The sequence below is a fragment of the Vanacampus margaritifer genome, chromosome 16 (assembly GCF_051991255.1).
Source record: "Vanacampus margaritifer isolate UIUO_Vmar chromosome 16, RoL_Vmar_1.0, whole genome shotgun sequence".
Classification (NCBI taxonomy): domain Eukaryota; kingdom Metazoa; phylum Chordata; class Actinopteri; order Syngnathiformes; family Syngnathidae; genus Vanacampus; species Vanacampus margaritifer.
In genome coordinates, this window is record NC_135447.1 from 8,738,919 (window position 1) to 8,755,532 (window position 16,614).

General features: G+C 41.0%; 1 protein-coding gene across 1 annotated transcript; it reads left to right on the forward strand.

The window, feature by feature from the left end:
* Positions 1-1,107: 1,107 nt before the first annotated feature.
* LOC144036405 (insulin receptor substrate 1-B) lies at positions 1,108-11,529 on the forward strand. The gene is made up of 3 exons (XM_077547012.1): positions 1,108-1,780; positions 3,460-6,468; positions 9,922-11,529. Exons 1-3 carry the CDS (start codon positions 1,429-1,431, stop codon positions 9,927-9,929), a joined length of 3,369 nt encoding a protein of 1,122 aa, XP_077403138.1. The 5' UTR covers positions 1,108-1,428; the 3' UTR covers positions 9,930-11,529.
* The last annotated feature ends 5,085 nt before the right edge of the window (positions 11,530-16,614 follow it).

Consider the following 16,614-nt stretch of genomic DNA (forward strand, 5'->3'; position numbering starts at 1 on the left):
GCTTTGCTGCCTAAACCTTGAATAATATTCAGAAACGGGGACCAGTGTGCAAACAACATTAAATACATCAATCCATTTTCTATAGCGCTTGTAGTCAAATATGTATGTTCTAAAATTATTTGCAATTGTGCAAATTTCATGGTTTTGTTTAGGCTTGTGTATGATTCCATAAAGTCATTTGTTATATTATATGTATGCACAAATATTATTTAAAATATCCGTCCAAAAAGCACATTACAATTACAGCTATACTATATATTATAGCACATCAGGCTATGTCTTTTTTTATGTCATTTTTAGGTGAAATATTTCCCACAAATGTCGAGTACAAAAGAAAAAAAAGGGCTGCTCTGTTCATTTCGCCCCCATGTCAGACGTACATCGTGTTCCACGGCGCTCCTCCCGTGTCCTGAAGCCGCCCCGAATCTTGACTGGCACCGGCTTAAACGTGCCAGTCTGACCGAAATTTGGAAAGTCGGCTAAAAGAAAACAGAAAACACCCGGAAATCTACAACACTGACTTTCAAAATAAAAGCGCTCAACTCTTGTACTACAATTTAATCGAATAATCAATTACATTTTTAAATGACCATTTATGCAATATTCCTAGAAAATCACAATGCCCGCCCTACACTGGTGAGCTATTTTTAGAACATCCACGTGGGCTATTCACGTGCTCCTTGGGGGCTACCTGGCGCTTACACATAGAACCAAAACCTGCACATGCAGGAATGTGCCTTACTTTGATGAGAGCCAGGAAGTGGACTAGAATATCTCCAACAGCTAGGTGCCACTTATACGTTTTTTTCTTTCCCTCTTGTGACTTGAACCATGACCCACTAGTTCTAAAGGTCAAATTAAGTTGACCTGTAACAGTGCTTGGGTTCAAATTTTACCCAAAAGCCAAATATGCCCAGTGCAGTTCATCATTTGCGTTTAAAATATCTTTTATATTTTATAAAACTGTAGCAGTAAAATAATATGGACAGTCTGATCTGTCAAATCAGAACGCAATGACGAGTCAATTTTCTCTTTTATTGTGGAAAACCGTAACCGGATGTCGCGTTAGAGTCCGCCCAAATTGACCTGTGTGTCTGGAGACTGTGGTGGGCAGCCTCAGTCAGACAGGTGGAGGAGAGGAGACGTCTCCAGTCGACTGAGGTGCACCCACCGTATTTCGGACTTGGATCGGGCAGAACCGGGCCGGACTGCGGAGGACGCTGTTCGGGATCCTCCTGCAGCTGCTGGATGGTGCATGGAGGCACGCTCCGGCTCGGTTCCCCATCCTAATCACGGCGCACATGCTTGAACACTTCGGCGAGGAGGAGAAGGAGGAGGCATGTAGTTGCAATGGATTAATGAACGAGGAGCACATGGACTTGTGCGTTTTTTGACATCGCGAGTGCTTTCGAGTCAAGCGGGGGGGCCATGGAGAACCAAGCTGGCGCCGAGTTGCAGAATTACGAAGACGTGCAGAGAAGCGGCTACCTCCGCAAGCACAAATCAATGCACCGGCGCTTCTTCGTGCTGAGGACGGCCTCAGAACGTGGTCCGGCTCGCTTGGAGTACTACGAGAACGAGAAGAAATTCCGCAGCAAATCTCCCGTGCCCAAGAAAGTGCTGAACCTGGAGACGTGCTTCAACATCAACAAGCGGGCGGATTCCAAGAACAAGCACCTGATCGTGCTCTACACCCGCAGCGAGAGCTTTGCCATCGCCGCCGACAGCGAGGAGGTCCAAAACGAGTGGTACCAAGCCATGCTGGACCTCCAGTGCAATTGTAAGATGGCAAAAGTCGAATCGTTGATGTTGCTCTCTCTGCTGTGTGTCTCCGCATCGGGCCCATCCTGCCTTTAGGCTGTTTTTGCTCCCCATCTGCCCGCATGCACTCCATTTCATTTCATGACCCATGTTGTTCATATTTAGCTCCTAATCTACAGATAAATTAAACGCATCTAATTGGAGGGATTTAAAAACAATCTAAATCAACCTGATCCAAGTGAACTGGTGCGTTAAGGGCGGCATGTGCTGTTTGTGCAATTTTGAGATTCACATACGACCAGCAGCTTAATTCCATCCCAGCAACATATAACACGTAGTAATATTCCAAAGAAGGTGCAGCCGTATTTTTGCATGGCGCAGAGGGCATATAGCAACCATCCACGGGATGCATCATATAGCGCTAGCCTATCGCGGAGCACTACCGCTCCAGCCCGTGTTGTTGTTTTTCTGCACAGCCCGCCCGCCTCTAATAACCTACATTTGTGCAGGAGGCGGCATCAACGTGCATCCATGCTTTCTGCGTGGCTGCATGTTAGAAAGAAAAAAAAAAGGGAGAGAGAGAGAAAAAAAAAGCGTCGTTCTGTGCGGCTTTCCTCGTGTTGTTTACGTTCATGTTTCAACCCCTCCTTTTCCCCTCGCTGTGCACCCACTGACGGGCTTTCCCAGCCCTGCATGCACTAAACATGAACGCTGCGAGATGACTGATGGATGCTCAGAGTACCATTTTGTTCAAAATGATGTCTCAGACTCGGAGCTTTATAATACGCCTTTGTTGAATTAATCTGTTTAATCTGCTTGGATTTTATGGGCTTCTGCATATCGGCTGGAGCTAACCAAATAGTTTCTTCGCACATATTTAATATATGGATTCAAATCATGACATTTGCATGTTCTCCCCAGGTACGGTGAACCCAAACATATTCCATTATCCCGCCGAGGGAGCGAACATTTGCGAGTGTTGGCGCAGTCAGCGAATGTTGATTTCTCATCAGGGTTCGTCCAAGGTTGCAATGTTCGATTAAGGTTCGCTAAACATGTTCAGAATTTCCTTGCGACAAGAAAAAACCTCTAAACATTAGTACGTTTAGTGAACCTTGCAAATTTTAATGAGCCCCGATGAGAAATTAACATTCGCTACTGTCACAAATTTAATCTTAAATGAGTAATGTTTACTTAAAACAAGTTTTGAGTTCATTTGACCAGTTTATTTAAAAAAAAAAAAAAGTTACTTGAGTTGAGACGCAAACTCATGACCTTCAGCTTGGTGTGTCCAAAATGAGATTAAAAATAAATAAACAGGTCCCTTGGAGGATTCTACCTGACACCATCATTATAGTGTGGTCTCAGTTTCTCCAAACCTGAAGGTTGTGGGTTCGTTCCTCAACCCGTGAGTAGCTTTTTTTTTTTTAAATTAAATAAACTGGTAAAAAGTCCCCCAAACTCTCCTTGTAAAATGTATCTAGAATTTCTGAGTGAAAAAAATTTACTATTTTTTTCAAGTAAATATGACTGTTTTTATTTTGTTTTTACAGTGATACCTACCAATCGCTAATTTAGCAAATTGGCTTTAGAAGTATTCAGTAATATCTTACTATTTTTAGGGTTATCTATATTTCCAATCATCTTTTGGGAAAAGGTACCCTTATGTTAATTCTTGTCCCTTCTTTTCATTTCCAGGTAAATCTCCTGAAGATTATGGCAGTAGTGGGGAGTGTAGCTCTCCGTCTCCAATTCCAACTTTCAAGGAAGTGTGGCAGGTTAAAGTTTGGCCAAAGGGTCTTGGACACGCCAGGAACTTAGTAGGCATCTACCGCCTGTGCCTAACTGACAAGACAGTCAACTTTGTCAAGCTCAACTCCGATGTGGCAGCTGTCGTGCTGCAGCTGATGAATGTTCGCCGATGTGGTCATTCAGAGAACTTTTTCTTCATCGAGGTGGGCCGTTCAGCCATAACCGGACCCGGAGAGTTTTGGATGCAAGTGGATGATTCAGTGGTGGCTCAGAACATGCACGAGACCTTGCTGGAAGCCATGAAAGCGCTAAGCGAGGAGTTCCGTCAACGCAGTAAGTCTCAGTCTGTGGGGACATCATGTGGCGGCGGAACTGCTTCAAACCCCATCAGTGTTCCGAGTCGCCGACATCATCCCAATCTGCCCCCCAGTCAGGTGGGCTTCACCAGGCGAGCCCGTACGGAGACTCCGGGTGGTAGCAGTACCAGCACCTCGCCAACATCACGCCATGGATTTCCGCGGGCCCGAACGGCTAGCATTGGGGCCCGGTCGGAGGAAAGCGGAGCAAGTACCAGGTCAACATGGGCCAGCTCCAGCCCGAGTCTTAATGGATCCTGCTCGACTACACCAACACTCAGGCCCAAGCCCACTAGGGCCCCCACCCCTGCAAAGATTACCCTCAGCCTTGCGCGCTACACGCCTAACCCTGCTCCCTCTCCCGCTCCGAGTCTCTCCTCCAGCTCTGGTCACGGATCCGAGTGTGGTCTAGTGGGCGCGGCAGTGGGTGGCATGACGGTGTGTTCCTACCCCCGCGTGTCTCAGAGAGTTTCTGTTTCGGGCTCACCGAGCGACTACGGATCCTCTGACGAATACGGTTCCAGTCCTGGTGAACACTCCCTGCTCATGCCCAGTATGGCTGCCCATCACGGGCACGGAGAAGGGCCCTCCAGCTACATAGTCATGGGTCAGCGAGAGGGTCTCCTCGCTTCCCATCATCGCTCCAAAGGCAGGCGCATTCTGCGGCGCTCATCCAGTCGGGATTCTGAGGCAGAACGAAGACTACTAAGTAAGAGAGCTTCTCTGCCTTTGGCCACCCACGAACGACTCGCTCCACATCGAAAAGATGAGGACGAGGACGAGGAAGAATATGCCGTAATGTCACAGAGTGCGAGCAGAGAAGGCGCTGCTGGCAGCTTGGCAGTGGGGTGCGGGCGAGGTGATGTGGCGGGGGAAAACAGAAAGCGATTTGACAAAAGGAGAGAAGCAGACACGAGAGCTCCTTCGGATAGCGGCTACATGTCAATGCTGCCTGGAGTCACGTCCCCAGCTGCGGACGACGAGTACATGGCCATGACGCCCAACAATAGCGTGTCCCCGCCTCAGCACATGCGGCAGCCGAGTACAGAGGGTTACATGGTCATGTCCCCGAATAGTAGCGTCTCCACAGAGTTACATGGAATGGGAATGTGGGACAGCAGGGGGAGCATGGAGAGCCGGGTTGCTAGTGACTACATGAACATCTCGCCCGTCACTAGCCGCTCGGCCTGTAGCACACCACCTTCCCACCCTGAACAGCACCAACTACAACCAAAAATGTTTAATTCCTACTTCTCTCTGCCCCGTGCTTATCAGCATACCCTCTATAGTCGCTTTGAGGAGGATCTAAACAAAGGGGAGTGCAAAAAGGACAGCAGTGATAGCGCTGGAATGAGCGGGGGAGCGGGGTACAACAAGAGAAACAAAACGGGGGCCGCCCCTACGGGAGGCTTTCAACTCTCCATGTCTTCCTCGTCTTTCTCCTCAAGCTCAGCCAGCAGTGAAAGCCTGGAGGACAAGTCCATATCGGCAGGGAAAGGGTTAAGTTTGTACAAGAGTGCAGGAACGTGCGCCAAAGATGGTCGCCATCTCCAAAAACGCGGCTCGAGCTGCAAGAGCCCAAAGCAACAAAGGAGGGGCCGTCCCCTCAGTATGTCTTCAGACATTGCTAAAGCTAACACCTTGCCTCGAGTCAAAGAGAATCTGCCCCCAATGGCGCCTCACAACGTTGGCGAGTATGTCAGTATTGTTTTCAAGGAAGACAATAAATATAACGACGGAAGATGTGCAGGGTCAGATCGAGCGCATGGAACCCTTCGGCCCTCAAACCAGCCCCTCCTTGTTCCTGATAACGCTGCTAACCTTCCTCGTAGCTTCTCCGCACCGTTGTCCACCTCTGCTGAGTATGTCAGCATGGATGTAGGGAAGTCGTCAACACCCCTAAGGTCGACATTCAGCCCCCCGCGGGGTCCACCAGCTGTCGCCCCCAAGGGTCGACTTGAACATGGCACATCATCTCCTCTGGCAACAGAAGGAAACTCTGTCTATCGATCCAAAGTAAAGATGGCAGGAGATGCCCTTAATTCGTTCATTGACAGCAACATTTCAGATCCCAGCCTTTCAGCGAGACCGACCGCCCACTCAGGCCCACCTGTGTCCATGGAGGAGGAAAAAGGGTTGGGGTTTTCTCCTGTCAAGACCTTCCAGTCTCCTGAGCACGGCAGCAGACTTGGCCGAGCCGACGCTCCGGGTCGGCGGGGCCACCACTCAGAGACCTTTAATTCCCCTCCCTCTGCACCTCGACACCCCCCCTCCGCTACCAACATCTACCCAGAGGGCGGCCAGCCGGCGGCCCACCGGCACACTTTGGACTGCTCACTGTGGGAAAGCGGTCAGGCTGCTAGTTTGTCTGACACGCCGCCTCCACAAGCCTCTGCTGAACAAGGCCTTAACTATATTGACCTTGACTTGGCCATTAAGGAGAGCCCTCAAGCGGGAGCTGAGCGTTCCTCTGCCGCCTACAACATTGGCGCAGGCGCTATGGGCGGCGGCGGCTCGAGCCTCAATACGTACGCCAGTATTGACTTCTATAAGTCGGAGGAACTGAGAGCGCACCAAATTGGCAGACAGGATGATCAAGGTAAGGGCTCAAAGGGCCACAGGTGAATTTATTTGGATTTATTTTGTTGTTTCAGAACAACTTTAATTCCAGCTACAGTACACCAACATACACTCAAAAAAAAAAAAAAAAGTTGGGTAAAAAAATAACCCAAATTGGGGCACACATGAACTGACCCAACTTTTTGAGTTATTTAAAAAATTTAATTAATAATCCACAAATAAACCAATTTTTTTTTTGGGGGGGGGGGTTATTCGTTTGACCCAACCATAACCCAACCGAAGTTGGTAAAAAATGAACCGACCCAAATTGTTGAGTTATTTAATCTGAAACGTTGGTTCAAATGAGATGAAAACAAACAAAGCAACCTGATTTGTTGGGTTGTTTTGTGGGTTACTCGTTTGACCCAACTTTTTGGGTAAATTGAATAGCCCAATTGAACTAGGCCAAAAATGAACCGACTCAACTTTTTGAGTTATTTAACCTAAAATTTTGGGTCAGAATAATTCAACAGCCCACAAAAATAACAATTTTGGGGTTCTTTTGTGGATTGTTCATTTGATCTGACTTTTTGGGTTAATTGAATAACCCAAAAAGTTGGGTTGGTACTTTTTTGACACAATTTGAGTTATTTTTTGTCCAACTGTTCTTAAAGTAAAAACCCTCAAAATTGTTGATTGTTATGTATCAGAACAACTCAAGAGTTGGGTCACATTGATCCAAGTAATGGGTCGGTCCAATTTTTTTGACCAAAACTGGGTTATTTTTGACCCAGTAGTTTTAAGGGTGTTAGTAATCACTTTTGACCAAGTGACTGAGGGGCAACATTTGCTGCAATGAATCTCCAATGTCAACAATTCCAAACTATCAGGTTATAAAACATTTGGATCACGTTGCTTAATGCGAACCGCAGACAAAACTTGCGTTTGGCTCTCAGTCAGCTGCGCACATTGGAGTGCCTCGTCTCTTAAACTGTGGGTTGTCTGCAAGGTCTCTTATTATGACAAGTGGGTGTTGAGTGAGAGCGCAGCCAATTGATGTGTCTGCTGCTGGTAATGAGCCTTTCACATAAAAGGTGATAGACAGAGGGGAACACGGGCCAGGTATTTGTGTTTGCGTGTGGGCGAGCTGTCGACCGCAGCGGTTCACACGGCAACCTCCAGGTCTCCCATCATGCCATGCACGGCTCAAAGTCATGCAACGGTTAATGGTTTTGATGGATATTCTAGTGTTCTGAAGCACATTAGAGATGAGCGGCTCGCTCATTTCAAGAAATATCTTTGAGAAGCGAATTGACACTAACCTGACACTTCATCAGGTACGCCTATTGAGCGGTATCATATGTCACATTTTACAATAGAATTGCTCAGTTTTGTTTGTTATTGTGGTGATAGTTTATAATTGCTTTGGGAGTGCCTCTGTATCTCTCTTTCTCATGTGGTTTAAATAAGGTACCCAAAATGCGTTTGCAGTTCTACCACCACCGCACAACCGTAATCATAAGTATTTTCAATTAACCTCTCGCCATCAGTCAAAATGAAGCTTTGTGAGCTTTGGAAATACAAAATTGTTGATACCGGCTCTATTGTGAAATGTGCAGGAGCGTCGTTTGTAGCAGCCGAGGAGTGTACATTACACTATAGGAAGCCAAGGACATAAAATATTCATCAGGAACACACAATTTGTGCCTCTTATTTATTCAGACAATTCATAGTTGCATAATTGATTCATCTAATGCACGTGTGTGATCATAATACTGTAATTGCCTCCTTATTGCCACTGTTTGCCTGTTTATGCATTTAACATGAGTAGTGAGGAAAGCTGGTGAAATATTCGGTCAATAGCTCCTATACATTTTTCCTCTGAGATTGTTGATTGGCTGTGCTGTTTCTCGTATATGCTACATGTTGTATACGCGTATGCTAAGCTTGTATGTACCGGCTATTCCATGCACAACAACTCATAACTCGCACAACGTTGCTAAGTACGCTCAACAATTATATAGGAATGACTTCCAAGTGAAATGTTTAATGAACATCATAAGTGAATTCAGATGTTTGTTTTCATTAAGTTCTTAGTCAGATTTGCATCAAGAGATTCTGAAGGAAAAGTACAGGTTGGTTCAGCGTTGACCCGAATGATCCTCTCTCACGTTTATTTCATTTACTTACGTTAATAAGTATGCAACACGGCATCTGTCACCTTTTCTAGGGCTTAAAAACAGCATGGCCAGAAAGAATATTAACCTTCAGCAGACTTGTTTTATTGTTTAAATATAGCACAAGACAGTAATGATGGGCGCCTGCGTTGCTAAATCACAGCTGATGTTTTTGAACAAAAGCCTTATTGTGGTTGACATCCGATTTGTGTGGATGTAGAATTGAGAGATTTCCCATATTAAATAATGGAAATTGAATTTGTCAATCTGTCGTAACCATAAAACATTTAATTATAACATGATTTATTTTTACTACCATTTTTAACATTCTTAATTGATAACAGCAAGTGTAAAAATATGTTTGAAAACATTTACCAGCGTTCTCAACCTTAAAGCCCAAGTAAAGTGAAAATAAATGTCTCCTAAATTTGACACACAACATAAAAGAACCCTAGCAAATTTGAATGTAAAAAAAAAAAGACAAATACATCAAATATGGCTTCAAAATCATGAGATTGTGTCAACCGAGGCGCTAGCTTGCAAGCTAGCTCGCAAGCTAACATGCTTCCATTCCACCATTTTTCTCAGCGCATATCCCCGCATCACTTCTTTGCTTAGGATAGGAATTTAAATAACAACACTTAGCTGATTTATAAATGATGGCATCCAAGAAAGAGACAATTTGGTGGTGTAGGCATAGCTAGCTAGCCAACTGAAATCCAACTAATACATATTTTAGAAAAAGAAAAACAGACCTATTAAACGTGTGTATTTTTTTTTAGTTCCTCGCCATCTTTTTCCTCTTAGGAGGGACAGGAGCAAATGGTCAGCCTGAGTCAAGTTGATGTATGGGCACTTTTATCCATAAGTGTCCCCTGAGGTACAAACTAGTTGCTTTATGAGGCTATTCTTTAATAAAGAGAGGGTCGTTTAGTCCCAGTGGATCACTTTGGAGCACATTCACGGCCACCGCAAGCTGATTATTGCTACGCTCATTTGTTTTCTTGATAGCACGGAGCCGATGCAATTGCATCATATTAACACGTGTGCCACTTTGCAAGGAGGGCTCTTATCATTAAAATCATTTGAGAAAGATATCACGCATCATGTGATGTTTACACAAGCAGCCGCAAATGAAATGTTTTTGAAGAACCAGGCGACCTTTTGTACACTAACATACCCAGATGGACCTAAGCGACTATAACGATAAATACAGCGTGAATAAGAATCAAAATAATAACAATAAAAAGGGAAAACAATTGTTCCCAAAAAGGCCCATTTTAAATTTCTGCCTGTGTTTGATTGTTTTCCTCCAGATTGTTGATTTGTGCTCAAGTCTACGATGGAAGCAGCGTGATGCCGCAACACAACTGTACGCCGAGTCCCAAAAAAACTGGAACTCTGGGAAACCAGTCCTCATCCGTCTGCCATGTTCTGACAACCAAACATGTGCCAAACGCACACACACACACACACACACATGGGTAAGGAAACGATCTGTTTGTATGCCTTGCTTTGATCAACGTGAACTTGATAAAGGATTATGTGCGATTATGTGGGTTCACAGTTCGGCTTTATGTCCATTTGACACGATTAAAGCACTTTGACAATCGGGCAAAGCCATAAAGTGGGTAAAAATGTCACACGTTTGCTTTGATTGCCTCCAAGATTGACATCATTGTGATCGGTAGCTAAGCAAATGTCATGAAATGTGATCGTTCAAGGCTCAGTAGCGACATCCATTTTGTTGATGGAGTCTTATTGCAGCTTCCAGTCCCAAAAGGCTTTGTTTTTGTCCTGTGTGCAGCAACATCCTTTGTCTATTTTCTGAAAACGTGTCAAGGAAATATACAATTATACACTTTGTCATTGTTTTCAATTTCATACATACAGGTGCCATTAAAGCCATAATGTTACTTCAGGACATTTCTTTAGCTGTAAAAAGTAAAACAAAACAAAAAAAAAGTTTGTTTTCCCACTTTGTCTGTGACATGATGGATTCTTTAAATTTGGACACCACTGAGTTGTTGGTCCAAGTTTGGTAAAATACTAAAAAGTGAAAACACTTTTACAAGTTAACACAAATTAAACTGCAAAAGAATAAAACTAATAAATAAAATGAAGTAAAGGTCCCTGACAGACACGTAGCGTGATACCGTCGCTAAACCATTTGAGCATTTATTCAATATCCTACTCTTTGTCCTCGCTAGTTAGACAATTCAGCACACTAGTACAATAAATGTTTTACTAGTGACGTTTTGTCCACGATTCTAGCTGACGACATCATAAAAGTGACTTGAAATTCGAATTGTTTTCAGTTCTGTAGTGGAAAAATCATCACTAGTTATTCTACTATTGTACTCCAGTCACTCTACTAATTGTCTTACTAGTTAGTGAAGTTGGTACAAGTTAGTACAAAAGGGCAAGAGCATATTCGTACCAGGCTTATAATAGTATAATATTTTTCATTATAGTTTTTTATTTTTTTGTCAAATTCTGTTAGTTGAAATTATGTTTTAGAGCAGGTTTGTTATTTTTTATAATTTTTTTACGATAAGTGTTCGTTTAAATTGTTTTTTTTAATGGAGTATTTAAGTGCAAGATAAACCCTGAAAGCTCATGTATGATATTAATTGACAAAGACAAAAACTAAGAACATTTTCGCTATAATTAGTTAGTTTATAGTTTTACAAAACAAATTTTAAAAAATAAAAAAATGTTTCAAAAATGTTTTTATTTTTTTATTTAGTTTATTTCATTAGTTTTCGTGAGCTATATTCTGCACACTAGTAGGATATGGAATAAATGCTTTTACAACTCTTTTGATGATGAATTAAGCAGCAAATTCCACTAGTTTTTTTTTTTTTTATTCATCTTCAGGGGGCGGCCATTTTGCCACTTGCTGTCGACTGAAAATGACATCACAGTTGCTCAAGGCTTAGGTAACAACCAATCATAGCTCACCTGTTTTGAAGCTGAGCCGTGATTGGCCGTTTCCTGAGCCCTGATGATGTCATTTTTAAGTCGACAGCAAGTGGCAAAATGGCCGCCCCCTGAAAATGAATTTTAAAAAAATCGGGTGGAATTTGCTGCTTAATTCATCTCCCACAAACGCAATTTATAATCAGAATGCCGTGTTTAGACTGGTGGGGGCACATACAACATATTGTTGTAAAGAAAATGTTTGTGTTGACTTCCTGTTTATGTGTTTATCTGTCATCAGGAATTTGAGCTTTGTGGTTGTTTCATTGGTTTGTATTGTTAAAGAAATCGGTACTCAATATTTCTGCCAGGGCAGCAACGATTTAGTAGTTCAGCGCTAAGAATCGTCATTTCGGGCCACTTCTGGTGCTTTCACGCACAATTCAAGCCGATGCTTATACAGCCTCTGATGTGATTCAATTAAGCATCTCCTGTCAAGTCCCCACTCTAAGATGCATTATTGCCAGTTGCCAAGGCTTTTTATGCTGCATGCATGCTGGTACAAACAGTGCATAACAATTGGCAAATTTGCATAAAATTCTTCTGCAGCATTGTTGGTCAGCGTGTCCTCAGTATAACGGAACCAACCTCACACAAACTGAATTCTACAGTGGTGCAAAAGTTGCCTTCGGTCCAAAAAAATAATAATAAAAAAATATATATATAGAAAAATAATAATACTGTACAGTTAGAATTTTAGAAGGTCCTGATTTAGTGGACATTATTTTATGGCAACTGTTTTTTGTTTTTGTTTTTTTTCTTGTTTTTTTTCATATATCTGACTGTATATTGTTCATAATACAGTATACAAGAAAACAGCATTTAAAACACTGCAGCTTGTTTTTCCTCATTCGCATAACAGTTTACATAAATATAATGTGACACGTTATTTACGAAATACACTATACATACAGTATTTTCATTAATACTATTTAGCCTAGATATCTATATACTCTTTTATAAAGTGCCTCTTTTTCGATTGTAGCTGTTTTACACAGGTAATCTTAAAATGGGTTGTAAAATATGAGAAAAAAAAAAGAGTAAACAAACACATTGATATCAGTTTTAAAAAAATAAAATAAATTGCCTTACTGTGTATCTGAAACGTGAAAAGATTTTTTTTATTTTTTTGGGGGGCGGGGGGGGGGGGGACCTAACAATTAAGCCACTATGTAAGCATTCCCTCATTCTTATTTGTCAAATTGAGTTTTTGCCCAACAAAGTGAAGCAAAAAAAAAATAAAAAATCTGAATATGGGCTGATATTTCATCCGAAAAAAATGTTACTGACAACATGAGGATTCTAAATTGTCTACATTTGAATCATAAAACTTTCTGCAATTTTTTATTTTTTTTTTACCTGACAGCTGTCATTCTCTTGTATATAAAATACTAACAAAGCAGCCTCATATTGGACTGCAAATGAAATGTATGTATTGATTTTGGCTTGTGGTGTATTTTGAACCTCAAAGCAAACACGAGCGGCGGTCATTTGAACTCTTCAGAGCAGCTAAGTGTTTACCTGGGCTAGAACACTACGAACACGCTTGTGTGTGTGTGTGTGTTTTTTTTTCTATATTTGGATGTGGATTCAGTCCCCAAATTGTGTGACTAGTGCTCCTTTCTGTCTACTCAAACCCAAGACCTGGTCCGGTCTTCACATAAGCCACTATTTGTATTGTTTCTATTAGTTATGCTGCTGTGGGATTGCCAAATTGCCAAACAATCAATAATACAGTTTGACGAGGAGAGCATTTGTAAACAAATCTGATTTCAAAGTGCTACGGGGCCAAAATATGTTTTAAATTTTTTTCACAAAACTTTTTTAAGGAGTGTTTTTTATGACGTTCATGTGAGTTTGTGACTGGTTGCGTACCATACCCAGATCCAGTCAAGTCTGGTTTGGTCCAGTTGCAGCTTCAATGAAACATTCAACAAAATGTACAATAAATGGAGATATACTGTATGGATATGATTGAAAACAAACGTCAGTACACGATGATGTCGAAGGCTTCAGTAACAAACTCAGCATGTTTCTGGTTATGTGTATACAGGGTACAAGGGAAGAAGGCTTTCTCGATGTATTTTTCACACTGGTATCTTTTTTCCCACATTTAGAATCATATTTGTGACAAGTTTTCTGGGGCGGGGGGGGATTACACTCAAGCTGAAAATTATTCAAGCCAAATATTGAATTAACTCATTCACTGCCATTGACGGCTATTGACGTCAAAAATTCATTTGAACTATTTATATTACTATCACCCCCCCCCCCACCACCACCACACACTTTTGTTAATAAGAGTGTGACAACCTAGAATTTTTTTATTGTACATTTAGAACGGATATAAAATGTGTGATTCATCGTGAGTTAACTATTGAAGTCATGCGATTAATTACTATTAAAAAATGTAATCGTCTGACGCCCCTAATTTTTAATAATCTTTTTTTATTAGGGGCATCAGGCGATTATTTTTTTTAATGTAATTAATCACATGACTTCACTAGTTAACTCAAGATTAATCACAAATTTTATCTGTTTAAAATGTACAATAAAAAAATATAGGTTTTCATACTCTTGTTAACAAAAGTGGGGAAAAAAAGTGAAACTATGAGAAATAGTTCAAATGAATTTTTGACGTCTATAGCCGTCAATGGCAGTGAATGAGTTAAAGTATATTTCATGTGTTGAGTGAGTGGAAATGACCCCCCCCCCCCCAAAGTGACAAATAACATTAAGAAGTTATATTTTTCTAAATATTCACCATTGTTGTCTCTTAACGTGACTTCTTACAGACAATTTCGTCTGTCACTTCCAGTTAAAAGAGACACATTCGGCAAATACAGCGGACACAAAAAGTCTACACACCCCTGAAATTGTTCCATCGGTTAAATCATTTGGAATGACCTGTCATTTAAATCAGAAAAGCCCACCACTGCCAATCGTTTGTGCTTCAGAATAACAACTTGACTGCCTGACACTCACAGTATAATTCAACTAACTAGTTGATTTAATTGAAGTGGTCCTTTATAATAATCTATTTGTTATTCCTTTAGCGCTACTCACCTAATTAGGGATTACGGAGCCATTCTGATTGTACCTCATAATCTGAGGACCATGCAGACAAAAAAAGCAGTTGGTAGTTAAACCCCTCACAGTCTAAGAGCACGACAGGACATCATCCCATGCGTGGAAAAAATATCAATAAAAAGCTCTTCATTGTAAATCTGCTTCTGAGCGAAAGACCGGACTGACTCTAAGTGTGGGAAATGATACCGTTTGTACAATCAAGATAGCGTCTGTAATTACAATGAAAGAGCATTCTATGTATTTTAAATTTGTTGATACTACTTTGATATTGATGTACAAAGACTGAACGTGAACTATGTAAAATATGATGTGTATAAAGGAGTTCACTGATGAAGGTCGGGGTGGGACAGTTGGGGTGCGTGGGGTTCATTCAATTCATGACAAATTGTTTCCAAACAGAATATTGACGATACTTGTCTGTGATGTAGACAACCTCAATGTTTTTTTTTTTGTTTAAAAAAAATCTATATATAAAAAGGCAACGTGGGGAAAAAAGGACGTTTGTTTGTGAGTTTTTTTTTTATCGACCATGTGTTCAAAGTCAATATTGCAACATTTACATTTAGTGAGCGCAGACTGTTGCGGGGCGATGCTAGTCGGACTTTTGAAGGTATTAGCCAGACTTTATATTTTTAATCCCAGACTCCTCTGGCCTAACAGATGGTATTTTGGCAAGATCATAGCATGACAAGGTGCCTTTTAGTCAGTTGAATGTTTGTCACATTAGGCTGGGCACATTATAATGGAAGAAAAATTATGAATGTGACGTGTATTGCCTTCCCTGAGTATCGTTTAAGTTATTTATTGACTCCCCAGTTGAAGTTTACTATCAAACTAAACACATAAATTCAATACAACACATACTTTTTTAGAAACATCGCCAATGCTAATGCTAATGCAAACTGTGAATGGGAAATCCTATTGACAGGCTAAAAGAAACTTAGCATTGTGTTCCGGAAGAGATATAACAAATATTTAGACAAGTAATATAACAATAGTCACGGTATATTGTTCCTTATGTGTGAAAAATGAGTTATACAATAAAGTTTAATTGCGACTTTCTTCTTCTATTATTTTTATCTATGTATCTCAATGTATGCACTGCTCCACACTGCCCCTATGAGGCCAAGTTGTTTATTGCTATTATTTTAGTATAATTATTATTTTACCTGTATTTGTTACTAATTTATTTCCAGAATTTTTTATTTTATTTAAAGTTCAACTATGGTAGGCGAAAATATATTAAGGTTTGAAATAATTGAATAATTATGTTTATTAACTCATTCACTGCCATTGACGGCTATAGACGGCAAAAATTCATTTGAACTGTTTCTATTAGTTTAACTTTTTTTTTTCCGCTTTTGTTAACAAGAGTATGAAAACCTAGGGAAAATTTTTATTGTACATTTTGATTGTACATTTATAAAAATGTGATTAATCGTGAGTTAACTAGTGAAGTCATGCGATTAATTACAATTAAAAATTTTAATCACCTGACATGGTTAAAAAAAGAAAAAGAAAATATTACAAATTAGGGGCGTCAGGCGATTGCATTTTGTAATTGTAATTAATCGCATGACTTCACTAGTTAACTCATGATTAATCACAAATTTGATATCTGTTCTAAATGTACAAGATTTCCCCCCCCCCCCCCCCTAGGTTTTCATACTCTTGTTAACAAAATTGAAAAAAAAAAAGTTTAACTAATAGAAATATTTTTGACAACTATAGCCGTCAATGGAGGTGAATGAATTAATCAGCCCTACATGCAATAATTGCTAAATCATAACTACGACTACTTCATCAAATTAATAATTGCTAACTAAGCACTTTTGTTGCCCGTGCAGCCATACGGTGACTTCAGATGCTTTGTTAAAAGTCACCTTCCAACTTTCAAGTAGATGAAACCATAAAGAGGTCAATACAACTGTTGTGTA